This window comes from Thermobia domestica, chromosome 6 (assembly GCF_964235325.1).
Source record: "Thermobia domestica chromosome 6, izTheDome1.hap1.1, whole genome shotgun sequence".
Classification (NCBI taxonomy): Eukaryota; Metazoa; Arthropoda; class Insecta; order Zygentoma; family Lepismatidae; genus Thermobia; species Thermobia domestica.
The window spans coordinates 55072836-55093086 of NC_137459.1; the positions used below are offsets into that span (position 1 = coordinate 55072836).

The 20251-nt window shown below is 35.9% G+C and overlaps 1 protein-coding gene across 2 annotated transcripts in view; it reads left to right on the plus strand.

The window, feature by feature from the left end:
- The window catches only part of Mcm10 (minichromosome maintenance 10 homolog), a 65691-nt gene that overhangs the window by 25958 nt on the left and 19482 nt on the right, over positions 1 to 20251 (plus strand). For both annotated transcript variants that reach the window (XM_081761679.1, XM_081761680.1), the window contains 5 exons: positions 1417 to 1568; positions 4285 to 4377; positions 5760 to 5916; positions 12160 to 12392; positions 17317 to 18274. In XM_081761679.1, coding sequence (XP_081617805.1) covers positions 1417 to 1568; positions 4285 to 4377; positions 5760 to 5916; positions 12160 to 12392; positions 17317 to 18274 — 1593 coding nt within the window. The remainder of the gene's footprint in view (positions 1 to 1416; positions 1569 to 4284; positions 4378 to 5759; positions 5917 to 12159; positions 12393 to 17316; positions 18275 to 20251) is intronic.

Below are 20251 nucleotides of genomic sequence, written 5' to 3' on the forward strand. Positions count from 1 at the left end.
CAATTAAAAAAAATGAAGATTAAGCAGTGAAAGATCGGCACCTTTTTCTCACTTCGGCGTATGTGAAAGTATGTGGCTTCAGGTGCAGACAGTGTGGAAAGGTTTTATTAATTTGATTTATTGAAATTTTATGTGTGTTTTCAACCGAGGCTATATGAGACGGGACCTACCATTTAAAATGATTCCCGAACTATTACTCGGATTTATATCTGAGGAAAATACAGGGGCGGTCCAATTTCGGTTACCTAGTTGTGAGTTGGCAACACCGCCGAGAAATGGGGGAGGGGAGAGTGAGATGCCTGTCAGACGCTAGCAGGTGGCCTTGGATTCAGTTGACAATGGAGCGTTGGCCGGTACAGCAGCGTGTGTTTTGTGTGGAACAATTTATAAAGCAGGAGTCCATTTTTCTCGTACAGCAAGCATTCAGACATGAGTTTGGTGACGAGAAAAGGTTCCGTCTGGAAAATCCATACGCAGGTGGGTGTCACAGTGGCGCACTAGTAGTAATGTGGGTGACAAAATACACACACGTAAGAAAACAGTTCGTACACCTGAAAACATCGCACGAGTGCGGGAGGCAATTCTTGCCAATCCAAAACATTCAGCACGACATTTTCTTACATTGAACCTTTTTCGGAGCAGTGTTGGTCGAATGTTGCGAAATGATTTGAAGTTTCACCCATGCAAAATGAGGGTGGTGCAGGAATTTTCAAAGTCATATAAAAGAATGCGAGTGCAGTGTTGCCAAGCCATGTTTCCTGGAAAAGTGATATCCAGATTTGGGGATATTCCATGGCCTCCCAGATCCCCGGACTTGCCTGCCCCTGACTTTCTCTTGTGGGGGCATTTAAAGGACAGAGTGTTTAGACATCGGTTGCATACACTGGAGGAACTGAAACACAGGATTCAGGAGGAAATATCTGCCATCACTCCAGATCTCTTACACAGAGTAATGGCTAACTTCTGTAAACGTTCTGACCCGTTGCATTCAGAAGGGTGGAGGACACTTAGATGATGTAATGTTCAAAAACTAACACCTTACCTAATAATCTAACTGAATGTTGTAATTATTGATAGGCGTTACATTCACGTGTCTATGAAACTCTGTGTTTTATTTCAACATAAAATAGAGAAACCGAAAATGGACCACCCTGTATATTCACCATGGATTGAACCTAAAACCGCCAGCACAGTAGTGCAAAGTGAGTACTTCCGTGGATGGAGGACACACTAATTTATAGTTTATGTAATATACATACTATGAAAACAAATATGTTTTGGTCATGGAGGCATCGTTTTCCAGTTAACTCTCATAACATTTATTTATATGATTTTAAGTTTTTTTTTTTTTTTTTTTTTTTGTGGTTTTCAGTTATTAACATGTAAAACTAACATTTTTTTATTGTTTTGATACAGGGTAATCATTTTGCTGTTTGGAAAATCTGTGATATGGTTGAGTGCCAAAATCTATACACCTTGTTTGTATTTGGAGAGGCTTATAATAATTGTTGGAAGACTGAAATAGGAACAGTTATTTGTTTGATTCATCCCAGAATCATGAAAGACAGGTAATTTATTTGAGATCGAAAATAATCATAATATAAAACAACATTTTTCCAAACAGTGTAGGCTCGAAATGAAAATGAAACTTTGATTTACAGTCCTACGCGTGTACTCTGCATGCTAATGAAAATGGATGATAAATGTAAGTAAATAATGATGGAGAAAGTGGGAAAGAAGGAAGATCAGCCGTACACTATGCTGTCCATTACAACCTTAAAAGACCTGGAGCTGAGTCAGAATATTCACACTAGAGGTGAGCGCTGTACCATTGAACCATCGTGTCCTCTGTGTAAACTCGAAAGGCATGAAGAGCTGTATGATTCAAATTAAAATCCACTAATGTTTCGTGCAATGGTAATTGAGATAATGCCTTACTAAACACTTGTGTTATTTAGTTTTGTTGAGAAAAAGTAGGCTCAGTTCTTAGTGGTAGAATCTCTGCTTGGTAGTTTTTGCTTCCTTCTTTTTAAAGAAAATTAGTCTATGTCCGCTTAACGTCTCCCGCCATAATTTTATCCTTTCGAACACAAAATATAATGCCTTTTTTAAAAAAAGAAGTTTAACGTTCCCCGATCATGTACAGTACCCTCTCCTGCTCATCCCAACATAAATCGTCCTTGGTTATTGGCATACTTCGAATTGATACTGTTAATTGAAGTTCTAAGTGTGTTCTTTTCTTTATTCCTCATTCCTAACAGACCTAAGTATACAAGGTGTCTCAAAAGTCCCATGACATAGGGTAACTCAGTTACTATCCGAGTTACAGCAAAATGTAACAGGGGAAACCGTCTCAAAATATGATGCTTTCAAGCTAAAGTGAAGGAATTTTTTAAATCAGACGAGCCGTTTGGGCTGTACACTCTTTCTGCGCCCAATGTTAAATGAAAATGCAACGTTGCCATTTACCTGGACCCACAACATAAGTGAATGAAGTTACTGTCTTCTTCGCTAATGTGTCGATTTTTATGTGTTTGTCTCCAATCCTTTCGACAATGAGATCTCGAAAATTACAAGAGATAGAAACGTACCGTTTTCGCTGGTTGATTCCAAATTTTGTTTAGATTGTCCAGTTCTAATTGAATATTTAAAAAACGTGACAGTTATTTCTTTATTACATTTTTTATAGGTACACTGGAAGTGTTGAAATTTTAAAAAGTGAATCATCATATCCTATGCGTTATACATTACAACACAACATAGTTGTGTACAGGGATTTTATATCTCACAGCTATTTGTTTAATGGCCAAATGATAATGAAAAACGAATAACCATTTCTCCAGGCTAAGATGAATCTGTATTGTTTGGAGTGTTTTGCCGAATAAACACCGTTTTTGCTGATTACATACTGCATGCAAGAAGAAAGAAAACACTTGATTACATGAATTAGAAACTCCAACCAGAACTAGGCTCAAATCTTGCAAACGGTGCGAGATATTGAAAATATAATCGAAAAAATCTCCTCTTTATGATAACCTTTGCCGATTTTTATTAAGAGGTCTTTCACTTTTATCTGTAAACGGACATGTACAGATGTGAGGAATGACAAAGAGATTCATGCTCGTATGTGAATGATGCGCTGTGTGTAGAGAGGTAGGTTCAGCTAGTTCCTCAAATCAATTATGTTATTCGTAGTGCGTCGGTGGTGAGCGAATACGGTATCCGTCTCTAAATTTTCAGAGTACTCTTTTTTGCCCTTTTTATCTCTTTATATATATATATATATATATATATATATATATATATATATATATATGTAAGTAATTGATGACAGAAACTTACACGAATGTGAGTGGAAAATTTGCAAGTTTGATGTAATAAATTGACATAGTTGTGATCTTTGAAGTTTATTACAGATTTAGCATCAAAATAATCGTTTGCAAGGTACAAAGTATAATTTGTAATGAATTCTTCAATGACCGAATAACAAAATATCCTCTCATTGCCTATCCTATAAAATTATGTATGTCACTTACGCCCCTTTGACTTCGAGATAGAGAATTATAATCGTTTTCTTTAGGCTAGACATTACGTCCATTTTACTTTCATTATTCTGTGATGTACGGGACAAGATATTCTGTCATATGAATTTGCCGTTTTTCTTGGTTTAAAAGAGTTCTTGTTTTTGTGTTTAGCAAAGTTACAGGAAGCGCTTACTCAGCATAGCATCGAGATCTGAACCAAGGAAAGAATTTTTAACATGCGAATTAGTAAGATCATTCTGTTATATATTATGTATTCAATGTGAGCTCCTTCGTGGCTAAGCGGTTAGCGTACGCGCCTTTGGCGTGGGAGACTCGGGTTCGATTCCCGGCGGGAGCTCATGTGGTTCGGATTCCTCGTTAATCAGTAGGTCTCGTCTCATATAGCCTCGCTGCTGAAAAAATGTTAAAATCAACTCAAGTCTGTATTTTATTATTATTATTTTTTTACGTGTATACATGTGGTTGTGCATTTTACGAATTAAAGAACATTTGCGTACAGAAAAGGAAGATAGTTGAGAAAAGATATTGAGGTGAACAATATATCATGATTTCTAACATAAAAGAGTTCTAGAAGTTCTAGGAAAATTAGATATTGTACATCATTAACCTTTAAAGGTATTACTATAGATTCTAAGTTATTGTGTGTGTTTATTGCTGTAGATGTGAGATCTTTACATTTAGGGTTCTTTTTATTTTTTATTTTTATTATTATTATTACAAATACTAATTTTTCTTTCAGTGCGGCCAAAAATCAGTGCCATTTGTCAGTTAACTCGTCCCAAAATTTGTTGATTGTCGGTAAATCGATGGATTATGGAATCTGTAAGGCGAGGTAAGTGTAGTTAGTGTGGTTTCTTTGTTGACTATCTTTTATCTTCGTAAATTTATGCATCATATTAAAAAATATATAGAAGTAACAGAGTTGGCCGTTCTTAGTACGGATAGAATAAGGTTTAATAAGTGTAAATCTGGAAACCTGAATATTGTGGAAATATTCGTTCTTTCCCCCATTAGAAGCTGAATCTCCGAAAACACTGAAAGCCGTGTTCAGTTATTTTTAATGAGAAGTTTATGTATGCCGAATTTCGTCTCCATAACTTCAAGTATTCATGAGATACTCTACTGTTTTTTTTTTAAGATCCTTTGGATACGTATTTTCCAGAAAATTTTATCGTATTCCTTGCATTTGTAACTAAAGAACTTTCTGTCAAAATTTCACGTTTCCAGATATAGTAGTGTAGCCTGAGCGTTGATGAGTGAGTCCAGTTTGTACGGCACTGAAATAGAACAAAATAAGAACCATACTTGGAAACATTTTCAATTTTTCTTTTCTCTCCCTTGAGGAGACCGTTCACTAAGTCATTAATTTTCCGAATCTTTGTTATATTCTTTGTATCTTGCTTCTTGTTTCGTCTGTCTGGACCATTAGAGCATAAGTTACGAACATTTGAAACTAACTCTATGAAACTTGCATTTTTCTAAAACTTTGACCGGTACTAATGGCCTTTCCTTCCATAATGAGCTTGGTAACGAAATGAACTCCAAAACATTCTCACAGTTAAAACTGAAGCAACTATATTATGAGAAGCGATCTACACTCTTCCTGTTAAGCAAGGAGTTAAAAACAGGAACAAGTCATACATTTTTTTCCCATTGTTATAGGACCGATATTTAGCCATCACTGGTATAGATAATATTGTTTATATTCCATTTTATATCTCGTAAACTAATAGATTGGATTTTAACGTTTCTTTTCAGCAGAGTATATAAGAGCAGAGTTTTTTCTTTTTCAACATCGCACGGTTAAGCCGTTTAGGATAAAAGAGCCGGATGATTAGTTAAAGTAAGTGGTTTTGACGTTAATTTCCAATGCTTTCCCATCCGGAATCGAACACGGGACCACATGCACCAAAGGCACACGTGCTAGCAACTAGATTATTGGGTAGGGATAACTGAGGGTATAAATGTGGTATTCGTTAAACCTTATTCTCCCCGTGCGAAGAACGGCGACTTCTATTTGTAAATAAAGTTGGTGAACATCATCGTCACCTACTGGCTTGATATAAGATAGAATACATGGTGTTTGTTTCGGCAGTGAACGTTTTGTTTTCTTTAATATCAACAAATTACACATTAGCATTAGAGCTGTAGTATAGTAGAGAATGTAAGTAAAGTTCTTAAAAACTTATACTTTCTATGTTTTTTACATTATAGACGTAACGATGGTAAGCCTTGCTCGAACGTAGTCAATCGAAGTGAGTCCCAGTATTGTGTGTTTCATGTGCAGTCCGAATACAAGAAGACTTTCAAGTCGTCCAATTTAAAGCCAAAGAAAGAAGCATTGATGAAGAAAGTTCTCGGAAAAAGTCAGGTAAAATATACAATAATGTCTTAAGGATGGAAAAATATACTGCTTGTGTGTCTAGTGATTTGAGATTAGAAAATATTGGTTCATTTTGAATACATTTCAATTTTCAATGGCCACACTAAGCAAATGTCCGAATTGCACCATTATCCACGAAAATTTTGTCCTACCAATGATATTTACTTGTTTATACATTATTTTCCTAGTTATCAGGCTGAAGAGAATACATTATGATTTAGTCCTTTGTTCTCTGAACCTTATCCGTAAGATTAAAAAATGATGAGGTGGCTTGCCTTTTTTCAGTAAGAGACCATCGTTTGGACAATGTACTCAATTTTGTCTTAAGAACTAGCATGAACAGCCTTAAGACAATTGACTCACCTCTTGACTATTTACTCGAGATAATATATCACTGATCCAACCCAGTGCCTTTTGAGTTTCTCTGTGACAGTCAGATTATCTATAGCTGTAAAGGAGTATGGCAAACTGGTTTCTTGAAGCACCTGAAGGAAAGGAAGAAAAGATATACTTGTAAATATGCAGGAACAAAGTTTGCCGGAGAGGAAAAAGCTTCATTTCAGAAACTGGATACGCTCCTTTGTCAATATTTTTTTTACTTCGGCAGACTGATACTCTGGCAGCATTTTCAGTCTTTTTTTTAGACGTGGTACACTTCTGGTAGGGATGCTGGCTTCATTACCATCCCGATCTCTGTTTCTTCGTCTGCAATAGGAGTCCGAAAAGACTGCAAGGCATTGGTCAACTTCGGTAACCGTATTATACACATTTCAAGTACAGAAGCGAAAGAAAATATTCTTTCGCCGAAATTATATGAAAAAAAGTCTCCAACCCTGTTTACAAAGTTTTATAAGCACATGTCGAAAGTCTCTAGTTTGCTGTGTGATGTTTGCCTTAAGATTGAATAGATGGTCTTGAGACTTTTGCTTACCTTCACGTTGAAGAAAGAAAACTGATTCCTCGAAGAGAACAAAATGACATATGTGTATATGTCCTATGGCGTTGAGCATATGGAAACCTAAACAGTGTTCTAATGCATCAATTTTTTTTTGTTTTTAATTCCAATAGAACAACGAAGGGGATTGTGTGATACTTATTTAGCAAAGAAAACAACAACTTTACATGCTTTTTCATTCTACGGATGAAGATTTTGTATCTTGAAACTAATATTGCTAGTTTTGAACAAAACTGGTTGAAATAAAAAGAAAGTTTTTTTCTTTTTTACTTTTAAATTTTTGACTTCATAGTGTATTCACACACCGTGTTGTAAATATCTGTTATTGTGTGCAAAAATTAGTGTTGTCGACGTGACGAGACAATATAGAACACGTCCAATAGGGACAGATATTCCTTTTCGAGACGAAACTGCATTTTCACGATACAGTACTTTTCGAGATGATATAGCCTCAAATCTCATCTCGTGGGCAACACTAGGGGAAATTATGAAGTTTACGTCTTGACTACTGTATTGAGTCAATGATAAAGCTCTCATCTCAGGTTCTAAGGGTGATTTGTTCGATTCTAGGCCATGCCATACCATAAAATTTGTGGTGAACTCCATCGTACACGTGGATTTTCTAAGACTTCTCTTTCTTTCCACCTTCTTATTCCAGTTTTTTGCCAGTTGGAACATTTATCACCGGTCTCCTTTAGCCTTCAGGGCATATTTGTAAGGTGTTAAAGATTCCATTTTATTTCACTTTATTAAACCAATAATGCAGTCTGTTATTCTTGCAAAATCACTTTCCACTGGTCACACCTTGGACACGAATAGAATTTGCTTCTAAGTGGAATCAATACCTTAACTATATGTAAAACTACATGAGCTGACATAAATTAAAGGGTTACTTCCGGTTGACGTGGAAAGTTGAAATTTGGCATGATTGTAGTTTTCCGAGACTAACCGACAGAAAAATTGCCAAAAGTGAATATTTTTAATTTTTAGGGGGTCTTAAGGGGAGATGAAGAAATTCCTCATGTTATTTAAATGGCCCTTTTTTTTTTTTTTTTTTTTTTTTTTTGGACCTATAATCTCATATTTTAGGTACTTGGAATTGGAATAAAAACTTGAAATTCTGTATCCTTATACGTTTTTGTTAGCGTTAACTAAGTAAGTCGTTAAAAATAATAATTTCCAACTGTAGAGTAGTTTTATGGGGAACTGAAAAATCTTTACCATAAATATCTTACGTCTTCTACACCCCAAAATGTTTAGGCACTTCCAGCAGGATTAGAATGATGAAATTTCGCATGTTTGTAGCCTTCCGGGACTAACCTACAAGAAAATTGCCAAAAGTGAATATTTTTAGTTTTTAAGGGGTCTAAAGGGGGGATGAAGCAATTTCCATGTTATTTAAATGGGCGTTTTCTTGGAATATAAAATCTTATCTTTTAGATAGTTGAAATAGAAAAAAAAAAAAAACTTGAAATTTAGTAGAATTGTGGATTTAAGAGGTGGGGGGCCGTAGGCCGAGTAAACGTGAGGGTCAGGGGACGAAGCCCCCAGCGATGCCAAATTCAGGAAATGTAATTAAAGAGAAAATGCACGAAATTCGCTGTTGATGCAAAGGCTGATACCTAAGAGATGCGAGGCCGTAGGCCGAGCAAATGCGGGGGTCTGGGGGGAGCCAAAGGCTAGTTTTTATATATAAATTAATTGTAACAAGTAATAAAGCAACGAATTCTTTTGCTTCCCTGTTTCCACAAAAATAAATTCAATGATTGTTTCCCATCAGTATCTGAAAGTACGAAGCTTCGTCTTGAAAAAAATATTGTTTTCCAGCAAACAGTATGTTGCTTGAAACAAACAGTCATCTGCCTTAGACAACACAACAGTGGGTATTTCAGTGAAAGTAAATCACCTGAACAGGCTTGGATACATTTTCCCTCTCGTGTTCCTTGGACGGAATAATTCTTTCGTTCCTGTACTAGTAAATTTAGCGAAGCTGATTTACGTTCTTATGGGTATTTCCTTTGTATGCACCTTATGTTCTCTTCGCACGGTCTAACAGTAGTCAGCCAGAATAGAAACCCCCTCACATTTCCCCGAGTATCTTTCTTCCCGTACATGAGTTGTTTGATGAAATCTTTCACCGTGTTCATCTGATACTGCACCTAAGTTCTCGGGAAAAAATGAAATGAAATCTTTGAGTTTTACGTCCCACGGTTATGCCGGTTAGGTTAAAGGAGACGGTGATTATGAGAAATGAATGAAATGGTGGAATGAAGAAAGTGGGAGGAAACGGGAGAACCCCGAGAAAACCCACGCACATGGTGTTTGTCCACCACAAAGTTCACTTGGCGGGGGCTGGGATCGCACCCGGGACCCTAAGCACCAGAGGTGAACGCTCTACAACTGAGCCACCGCGGCCCTTGGGTTCTCGGGAAAGAAGTCCAAGTGCAGGAAATGAAGTGTCAAAGACATATTGCAAGCCATTTCTTTAAAACTTAGTATCAGTTCTTCAACAATTTGGGCATATTGTTCAGATTTTCTGTGTCCCAGAAAAGAATTTACCACAATCTTCAGTGTTACCCAAGCTCTTCTCTCGCGGTTTCGCTCAGGGTTTCGTTGAATTGAGGATCTTTCATCATTTTTCTTATTTCTGGTCCAACGAATATCCCTTCCATAAGCTTTGCATTTGTGATGCGGCGAAATAGTGCCTTCAGGTAACGGAAGCCAACAGTCTCTTTATCCAGAGCCTTGACGAAAATCTTCATTAGTTCTAACTTTATGTGTAATGGCAGTAAGTGCACATTCTGCTGTTCGATAAGAGGTTCGTAACTAACATTTTTCTGTCCGGGAGTCAAAAACTTCCTTGCAGGCCATTGTTTTACGTTGTTGTGTTGATCTTTTGCCCTGTTGTCCCATTCGCACAAAAGACAACAATATTTCGTATACCCCGATTGCATCCCGTAAAGCAGGCCGAGAACTTTGAAATCACCACAAATGTGCCATGGATGTTCCGCGTACTCGAGTTTCTCAAGTAAAAGCTCCATATTTCCGCATGCTTCTTTCACACCTACAGCATAAGCAACCGGAATAGCAGGGTGGCTATTTCCGTTGTGTAATAATACGGCTTTTAGACTTAATTTGGAAGAATCAATGAATAACCGACAATTATTCATATAATCAACGTTCAATGTTGACATTAGTTTGCAAACCTCTGTACAGAACACCAAACTTTCGTGAGAGTCGATAAACTTCACTAGACCACATCCACGAAAGCGGTACGTAGTTATATTTGTCTTCTTCTCTAAAATGTTCCACTCTTGTAGTATTGAAGTCAGCCTGGGACTTACACAAGTGCAAATTCCTAACAAGATCATTTAAATTACTTTGATATATTAATTGCGCCTCCGACGATTTTTCAGTATAAATAGGATCTTTCTCTTCTTCAATTTTGGAATCACGATCTTCGAAAGTAGCACATTCATCAGAATCATCCAGCGACCATTTTCTTGGTGAAACAGGCACAGGTAACTCATTGCTGTAAGGAAGAGGTCGAATAGCGGAAGGTAAATTTCTGTATATGATTGACTTATTGGTTTTTGAGGTTATTCCACTTACGTTTGTTAAACAAAAATGACAATCTGACGTGTGGTCTTTCGGCTCACGCCACAGCATTGGAAAGAAAAATGGCAATGCTTTATGTGTTTCATTCAACCACCCCAGAAGATTCACTGCACAACATTTACAACTCACATTGTTGAGCCCATTTTTTATCCTGATCCCCGACTTTGCACCCAAAGTACAATTCATAAGCGTTTTTCTCAAGCGTTATTATCCGTGTAATATTGGACTTAACAGTCACTTTCCCAGATCTAACAGAATCTTTTAGGGTTATTCAAGCAATTTCTCGGTATGACTCACTGCACACAATACTCACACAAGTACTTTTTAGAAGAAAAATCTAAGAGTAATGTCTAGCAACACACTTTTATCTTTGTCCAAGTTCAGCTGTCTACAATAAGAGCTGTATATTTCCAGTGTATAACCCCCGCAAAATCACAAGTAAGGAAGTCAAAACAATGAACCAGAATTCCAGTGATAAAGACTTTTATACAGTGTTGCAGCTATACAGCAGAAAGTGTTGCCAACTCGAGAAGGGAAAATTTATTATTAAAAATCCCTTTTTCCCCAATTTTGGGAAAATGGAGGTTGATACAAATGAACGACGTATGGTTTTAAGATCAGGGCACAAAATACGGCTACAATCAGTAACTTCCAGGAAAGAAAACCCCTGTAACACAGTGTTATCGAACGTCAATATAGTTTTAACGAATACCAAAAGTAAATCACTCTAGACAAAAATACACGATTAACATATGCATTTTATTTGCTTATACACATTATGAAGATGTACAGGCAATATAAATATTTTACTGAACAACGTATTTCGTTATTTCTTAATGTGATAAATTGTCAAAGAATCATATTAAAATCATGCATTATGAAGTTTCTGTTTTCGCCTTTTCAAAACGATTAATTATTTCTAGTTTTTGCTATATGGTGAGAGTCACATGCTTACCTTATTAGTTTTATTAACTCTTGAAGAACTCATGCTGGGCGTTGAAGACATTTTACATAGTTGTAATATTGTGCTAACGTGATATATGACCCACCAGAAAACAGGAAACACTGTACTGTAATGTAAACTAATGGTCACGATAAATACTCAGCGAACTAAAACTGTGTACAGCGCAGTGGTGTTACCTGCCGGTGAAGATCAACAAATGCCCGAATCCACCGAGGGAGAATAAAAATGCAAGCGGTTTGATCGGTGCCGTATTATAGAATGTGCTGAACCGTTGAATGCCGGATCAAAGAGAGCCTACTATATCTAATTGTACTAAAGTAATACTTGTGTAACTGATAAAACTTAATTTTGTCATGTAATTATTGTATATTTTTATGCTGGTCCGCTTTATGTAATTATTTTTTCTATTTTCTTATGCCTTGTTTTTCAAAGTAGTATCTAGTTCATTAAATAAGTGGATTTTAACCGAAAGTACGTAAGCTCCATGAGTAACAATACCTTAAATAAGAGCTTTCTTCTACCATTTGCTTTCTTATAGACGTCGTCGCTTGAATTTGTGACAAGTTGAGGCGTACATATAACCTATGAAATATGAAAGTTGTTTCATTGCTGACGTGATTAAAACTAATGTCCATGTATGCATTTAAAAATGCGTCTGAATACGTCCTTAATTTATTTATTTTATTATTACCAGCTCTTCTATGGCGGTAAATGTTTCACAGCTCAACCATCATATGGTCATGGCCACCGAGACCTGAAAAAGGAGGAAAATCAAGTGAAAACATTGTCCAATAGCTTTAGCTATGCATCAATGAGTGACTCTCGCTTTCCTTCGGCACCGAAACTAAAATGTGTCGCTGTACCATCAAATACGCCAAACTGTAATACAACTGAAGCACCATCAAAGACGAAGTTTCCTGTCTCACAGTAAGTAGTTAGAACATGTTAACTGGATTGAAGATTTGGGTATTGTTGGTTAAGATATCACTATGTGTATGTATGTGTGAGGGGTAGGAAGGGAGCAGTAATGATAATTATAATATTGGATGGAGACATTAGAGTTTAGCGTCCTGTTCAGCAGCGAGGCTATATGAGACGTGGACCTACAGTTTTAACGTGGGGTGTAAACCACATGAGCTTCTTCCGTGAATCGAACCCGGATTTCCCACGCGGAAAACGCGTAAACTAATCATAAAGCCATGAGAGGGAGGATAACTATAATGTGTAATATATAATATTATATAATATTACACATTATATAATATACGCACAGTCTTTCTGAGTTATGCAGGTTCAATACGCACAAATACACAATCATGCATACAACAATATACTGGCATATATATATTGTTATGCTGTTATATATATTGTTATTGTTATGACAGTATATTGATGTATGCATGATTGTGTATTTGTGCGTATTGAACCTGCATAACTCAAAAAGACTGTGCGGTCTAATGTGTAAATCAAATAGTCCAATAATATTTAGATAGCTGGATCTTAATTACAGAACATAATAGAATAGCATCCTTAATAAAATATTTTTATTTTTTAAATTGAGATTTTGGGTAATTATGTACATTTTTTAAACAACGCTGAACCTATATCGTTAAATTTATATCAGCACTATCATATGATGTGTTCTTAATTCTGAAGATTTGAAAAAATACTAGAGGAATGGTAGGGAAGAAGCTCTTTTTTTAAGTGTATTATAGTATTTGTATACGGACATACTATATTATATGTAAGTAGATCTCCTTCGTGGGTGTATGGTTAACTTACACTGTTTCGGTGCGGGAGTCCCATTTTCGATTCCTGGTGGGAGTTCATGTTGTTCGGATCCCCGTTAAGCTATATGTCCACATACCATATAGCTTTGATGCTGAACGGGACGCTATACTCCCAACGATCAACCAAATAAACGTGAGTACATTGCTGATGCGGTACACTGTATGACAAACTATACTAAATATAATAGTGCTGTTTGTTAAACTCAATGTTCTTAGTCTTGTTTTGTTTTAAAACTTACGCATTTTTATTATTTGTGCCTCCTCTAACTTTGGAAAGTCGAATTGGTAAGTGAAATCCATGTGTGTGGTATGATTTAGAGTAACATGAATTCAGGTACATAGAGTATTTCGTAAGCCTTTTCGTTGAGCTGAATTACTGAAACTTTAACTGGTTAAAATTATCAGGAAAAGTAATTTTTAAAATAAGGAAGATTTGATTTATTTTAAATTAATTACACACCAAAGAAGAAAAAAAAGAGTTGTGTGATGAGAATAGTGTAACTGTTGAATTTCCTGTTTATTTATTTATTTTATTTGTTTTGAGGGAGTGGAACAAAAATGTAGTTTATTTTCCTTTTTTAATTTTTTTTAAAGAAAAAGAAAAGAACTTAGACTTTATGGATACTAGTCCTAATAAAGAGAAAACCGAAGGAGATTTTTTTTCTCAAGGTACAAAAAAGAATATTGATTATTGGGTTTAAACTAACTTTCAACGAATAACATCTAAAACATACTAAGTGAAAGACATTTATATCAAAATTTAAGAATTTTTAATTTTTATTTGTAATCTTTAAAATTTTATTTGCTGACTAGCTGAAAGTGCGCTGTCTAGTCAGCGCATCGTTTTGTTATGACCATAAATTTCCTTCCCATTGTGCATGTCTCCTTACTTACACAAGTAAAGGATAGGAAACTCACAAAAGAAGTGAATTGCTATGTATACATGTTGGAGTGAGTTTGTAGCAAATTTGTAGAAGTAACATAATATCAAGTTGAAATATTTTTCTAAATAAATATGTATCCGTCCGAGTACGCCTCATTGCGTCTCTTGAGGCCTTTGAAGTTGCCAGCATGCAATAGATTTTGCCATTCAGATTTAAGCAATGCGCCTGCAATGTCCGTCAACCACTATACGTAACTTCTCTACTGGTTGCCTAACACCGTAGTTTCGGAATGCAACAATGTTAATCTTTTGGGCTCAAAACGGCCCCTAAAATGTTGAATAAAACAATAACGACACGGTTTTTGAAAATTTGCATGAGAACTGGGCAATCTACACAAAATTTGGAATCGACCAGTGAAAACGGTTTGTTTCTAGCACTTGTGGTTTTCGAGATCCCATTGTGGAAAAGATTGGTGACAAACATATAAACCTAGCATTTTAATATATAGACTAGCCGAACCATGCCTCCAAAGAATTGAAAATATTAAAGAAATAAAGATCAAATTAAAATTGTATCAAATCAATAACTAAAGGAACAGTGAATTCTTAAATCAAATTAGAGAGTGAAATTAAACGAATGGTTGCAGTCTTTTATCATAAATGACAATATTTTATTAATGTAACAATTGACTTACAACGGTAGTATAGTGGATACCTTCTGTAACAATTTAATTATTCATCTGTGAACATTCTGAAGTGTTGAGTTCAAAACCAGACATAGTATGTTAGCTTAACTGTATAACAGATAATTTTTAGATTCACTCAATGCTAAACCAATTATAACAGAAATAAGCTGAATACTTAAATATTCGAATTTTTGCCTGTCACTTTCAGAGACCTCCTAATATCATGCCACATTCAAATAGTTAAAGTTCTCTGTAGTCGTACTTTACCTTATTGCAGATCCTGCTTAGGTTTGACCACACAGTGGTCTTTTTCTATATTTGTAGTTTATTAAAGAAATTTTCATTTCGATGCTTGGTGCAGGATCCAAAATGGCAGAGTCCAGAATGATCTTTTAGTCAAACTTTGTCATTTTATATGGACTATTGTCCTTGTTTGCCTTAATCATTTTTCCTTTTTGCTTTGCCAAAAGCCAATATAAAAATTTACAAAATCTTAGGAAAGTCAGTCCTAATTACATTTTCTAAAAAATGTTGTTATCTAATGATGTAAAGATAAGTATTTTTGAACTTTAATTTACCCTAAGGTTTGCTTTAATCTTTTTCGTGATCTTATCCAAATTGTTAATTACTACTGAATAACATTGTTATTTGACTACAGGTGATTCTTGATATTTTGCTTCTGCTTCTAACGACTTCTTGATTACAAATGTTGTTCTTATGTTGTTGTTTTTTTTTAAATAATACTATGCACGTGTCAAAAAGTTAAGATATTACAAAAAACTTCGTTCCATTTTCACCTACCGAATTGGCATTATGACTTTTATGAATGAAAATTATGATTTTAATTCTTAGTTCATGGTTTCATTACGTAGCTGAACCTGTGCTCTCTACACAGCGCATCATTCACATATGAGCACGAATCTCCTTGTCATTCCTCACAACATCTGTACATATCTCTTTACAGACAGAAGTGAAGGACATCTTGATAAAAATCGTCAAGGGGTACCATAGAGGAAAGGTTTCTTTCGATTATTTCCTCAATATATCGCACCATTTGCAAGATTTGAGCCTACACGGTCATGTATGATCAGTGTTTTCTTTCTTCTTGCATGTAGTATGTAATAAGCAAATACATTACATATACAATTAATGATAATGTCAGTGATATATGGTGTTCATTGGGCAAAACACCAGAAACAGTAAATCTCCATCTTACTGTTAGACGTAGAAATGGTTATCCTTCGTTTTTCATCATTTGACGATGAAACAAACGCTTGAGAGATATACAACACCAGTATACAAATGTGTTGGGATGTATAACTCATAGGGTATGGTGCCTTTTAAAAATTTCTTTACTTTTATTGTACCCCTAAAAAATGTAGTAAAGAAATAACGGCCATGTTTTTTAAATATTCAATTAGAACTGGACGATTTTCACAAAATTTGGAATCGACCCGCGAAAACTGCACGTTTCTAGCACTTGTGGTTTTCAAGATTTCATTTTTGAAAGAATTGGAAACAAACATATAAACTTTTCTTTGGAGACAAACATATAAACTTAGCATATTAATATATAGATTCCGAAGTCAGAATACATTAACGAACTATGTAATTCAAACGGACTCTGAAACAATATAATAATTCAAATTCTCCTGACTAAATTAGTATCTAAATGAAGTCAGTGTTGTCACTTTCCTATTACTTCAGAAAAAAAGTACCTTATCTTTATTACAGAGTCCTTTAAAGGAAACCCTATGGGGAACTATGGACATAAACTTCTCAAGAATTTGTTTCATTCATCTTAAGTTACAATATTTAGAATACGTTTTGTTTCTCTACTTGCGTGGAAGATCATTATTATTTTTGCTGTTCAGTTTCTCCTTTAAAAGATATTACACATGTTGTAGTTTCAAAATTGTGTGCTATAGTTGAACTACAACATACTTATACATAACTCAATACCTTTAATATAGATTGTAATGAAGATGCCACTTTATCACTAATTACTTCTAATTTTTTTTCACTAATTACTTCTAAGCTACGTAGTTTCGCGTAGCGTAGTCGCTAACGCTTTCGCTTTTGTTGCGAGCGGTCCTGCGTTCAACTCCCAGTGAGGACACTTGATCGAAAAAGTCTAACACCTTTCTCAGATCAGCCATCCTGAGTAAGATTTTCACACCAGGCAAATACCGGGATGGTTCCTAACATGCATGTCCCAAGCCGCTTCCTTCCCCCTTTCCTGGATGATGTGTTCGCTGAGGGACGTAATACCTCATACGTCACAGCCTTAAGGCCATAGTTGCCGGTAATGCACAAATATATATATATGTATGTATGTAAAAGAAACTTCCAAGTTACACGGTGATTTATATACAAAATCTATTAAGTACTTATCGCATTTTTATTAATACAGTCTTGTATTTAACAATAGTGTTATGTACTTTATGTGTTAATGTGCTTGTCTGTATACATTGTTATGTTTTCATTTTTAGACGAACTCCAGAAGCCGCTTGTGAAGTTCGTGGGATAAAAAGAAAGTCACTTTCCTCTACAGTAACAAGCAGCGAGTTGCTTCAAAGTAGCTCTGCTAAAATGGCTAAGTTCTTCACAAATACTCGAAGTACGGATTCAACCTTGAGCAATGTCAAAAGTTCAAGTGCGTACGAGCAGAAATCTAGTCATCAAACACCTGACGTAAGCAGGAGGATATCGAGTACAGATTCAGTACCGGTACTGAATAGAGGACGTCCAGAGCGACGTTTAAGTTCGGATGCTGATATCAGCAATCCAACAATACTAGACCAGGCTAAGGCCGAGCAAAAGTCTAGCCAACAACGCATTAATACAAAATTAAACGTAAGCGGGATGGTTCCGTGTGCAGATTCAGAGCCAGTACTCAATAGAAAACATTCAGAGCGACGTTTAAGTTTGGGTGCTGATATCAGCAATCCAACAAGACCACATCAGGCTAAAACCGAGCAAAAGTCTAGCCAACAACGCATTAATACAAAATTAAACGTAAGCAGGATGATTCCCAGTGCTGTACTGGATACAGTTCCTGTACTGTCTGCTCCGGATGGAAGTTTTGACATTGATTCATTGAAGCCAATAAGACAAGACCAGTCAATTGAGCATAAATCTAGCCATAGACACATTGAAAAAACATCGAACGTAAGCAAGAAAATTCCCAGTGCTGTATCGGATACAGCCCCTGCACTGTCAAACCCAGAGGGACCTTTAAAGTTTGATTTTATTAAAACCAAGCCAACAAGATACGACCAGGCTATGACTCAGCAAAACACTAGCCAAAAACGCATTGAGCGAACGTTGAATGTAAACAAGATGATTCCCAGTGAGTTATTGGATACAGTTCCTGTACTGTCGAGCCCACAAGGATCTTTAAATCTTGATTTTGGTATAACCAAGGCAACTAGACCAGATGTGGCTAAGGTAAGTCCTTATGCGAGGAGAAAGAAATATTTTCTGTATGTTCCTTTACATTGTAGAAGTATATATTGATGTCATGATTGTTTGGAGCATTCTTGTGGTTAAATGGTTAGTTATTCATCTTTGGTGCATTCGATTCCCGGTGGAAGCACGTGTTGAAATTCCACATTAGGGTCAGTCCATACGAAGTGGCCATAAAATGGTTGCTCGACCATCTCCGAAAATTACAAAAAATTGAGTGTGATGTCCCTTGTGTATGAGAAGGTCAATAACATCATTCACGTTGTCGTATGTACAAGTGTTCCTAAATGGTGGCCATCTTTGTTGTCGGTGGAGTGCCAATTTTTGCATTTGCAAGCGTTTATGAAAATTACAGTTGCTCTGGACTTACAAATCAGACGAACACCAAACAGAAACGAATGTTTACGGGAGAGACTGAGGTACACGGAGAATATAAATTGTTGCGTCTAAATAAATATGAAGGGTTGTAAACCAATATATGAAATCACCAGAAAAACTACAGAAAATTACATTTTTAAAAGGGCTGTGTTTTGGAGTGGCATAAAGTGGGGGGTTCATAAGTGTTGTGCTGCATACCATTGCATTCAAAGAGTCTGCAGAAATATCCACAGCTATGATACTGCTGGCACCGTAGATTTATGGGGGTCCGAAAGTTGAAGTTTGTGATTTTGATGCCATTTTTGGGGCGTAATATCTCAGGAGGACCAAGTGCTAAAAATTGCTGCTTTGGCCACAAAGTAATTCTGTATGTGAATAAACTATTGCAAAAAAAAAAAAAAAAAAAAAAAAAAAAAAAAAAAAAAAAAAAAAAAAAATCATGACTGATATTACATGGATAAAAAAAAGTGAGGACATAGTAAAAATGATAAGAAAGCACGTTTGTGACGATGGTCGTAGCCCAGAAAAATACAAATGTTTGGATATGTTTCATGCTAGATCTCAGAAACTATGCATTGTGCAGAAATTAGGCCCGCTTTTGTTTGTGTTCAGTTGTGCAAAAGCTTGCGAGTGGCGTTTGTTCCACCTTTCTAGCTCCATGATCATTTCCACGTCTATATGGTAAAGGGGTTAGCTCCCCCTTGCTCCCATGACACACATAGTCGAACTGGACCGCAGTATTAAGAGATTTAATGTATCAGCAAAGTGTCATTGAAATCCAATCACAGCTACAGAAGTTAATATGTTCATAAAGTTGCGTTATATAGTATAGACTAGTCCTTTGCTAGCTGGGGACTCTGCCCCTAGACCCCTACGTTTGCTCGGCCTACGGCCTCGAACCTTTAAAACCTACAATTTTACCAAATTTCAAGTTTCTTCTCGTATTTCAACTATCTAGAAGATAAGATTTTGTGTCACAAGAAAAGACCCGTTTAAATAACATGGGAATTACTTCATCCCACGAATAGATACCTTAAAAACTAAAAATATTCACTTTTGGCAATTTTCCTGTTGGTTAGTTCCGGAAGTCTACAATCATGCCAAATTTCATCATTCTAGTCCTGCCGGAAGTGCCTAAACATTTTGGAGTGTAGAAGATGTTCCATATAAATAACATTGGGAAGACTTTTCAGTTCCTCATAAAATCTCTCTACGGTTGAACTTTTTTTATTTTTGGTGATTTACTCAAGTAACGCTAATGGAAACGTACAAGCATATCGAATTTCAAGTTTTTATTCCAATTCCAAGTACCTAAAATATGAGATTATGAGTCCAAAAAAGAGCTCATTTAAATAACATAGAGAATTTCTTCATACCCCCTTTAGACCCCTTAAAAATTAGAAATATTAACTTTGGCAATTTTCCTGTGGGTTAGTACTTCAAAGCTACAATCATGATAAATTTCAACTTTCCACGTCAAACGGAAGTACCCCTTTATTTTATGTCAGTTCATGTAGTTTTATAAATAGTTAGGATAGATATAACGCAACCTTTTGAACATGTTAACTTCCGTAACTGGGA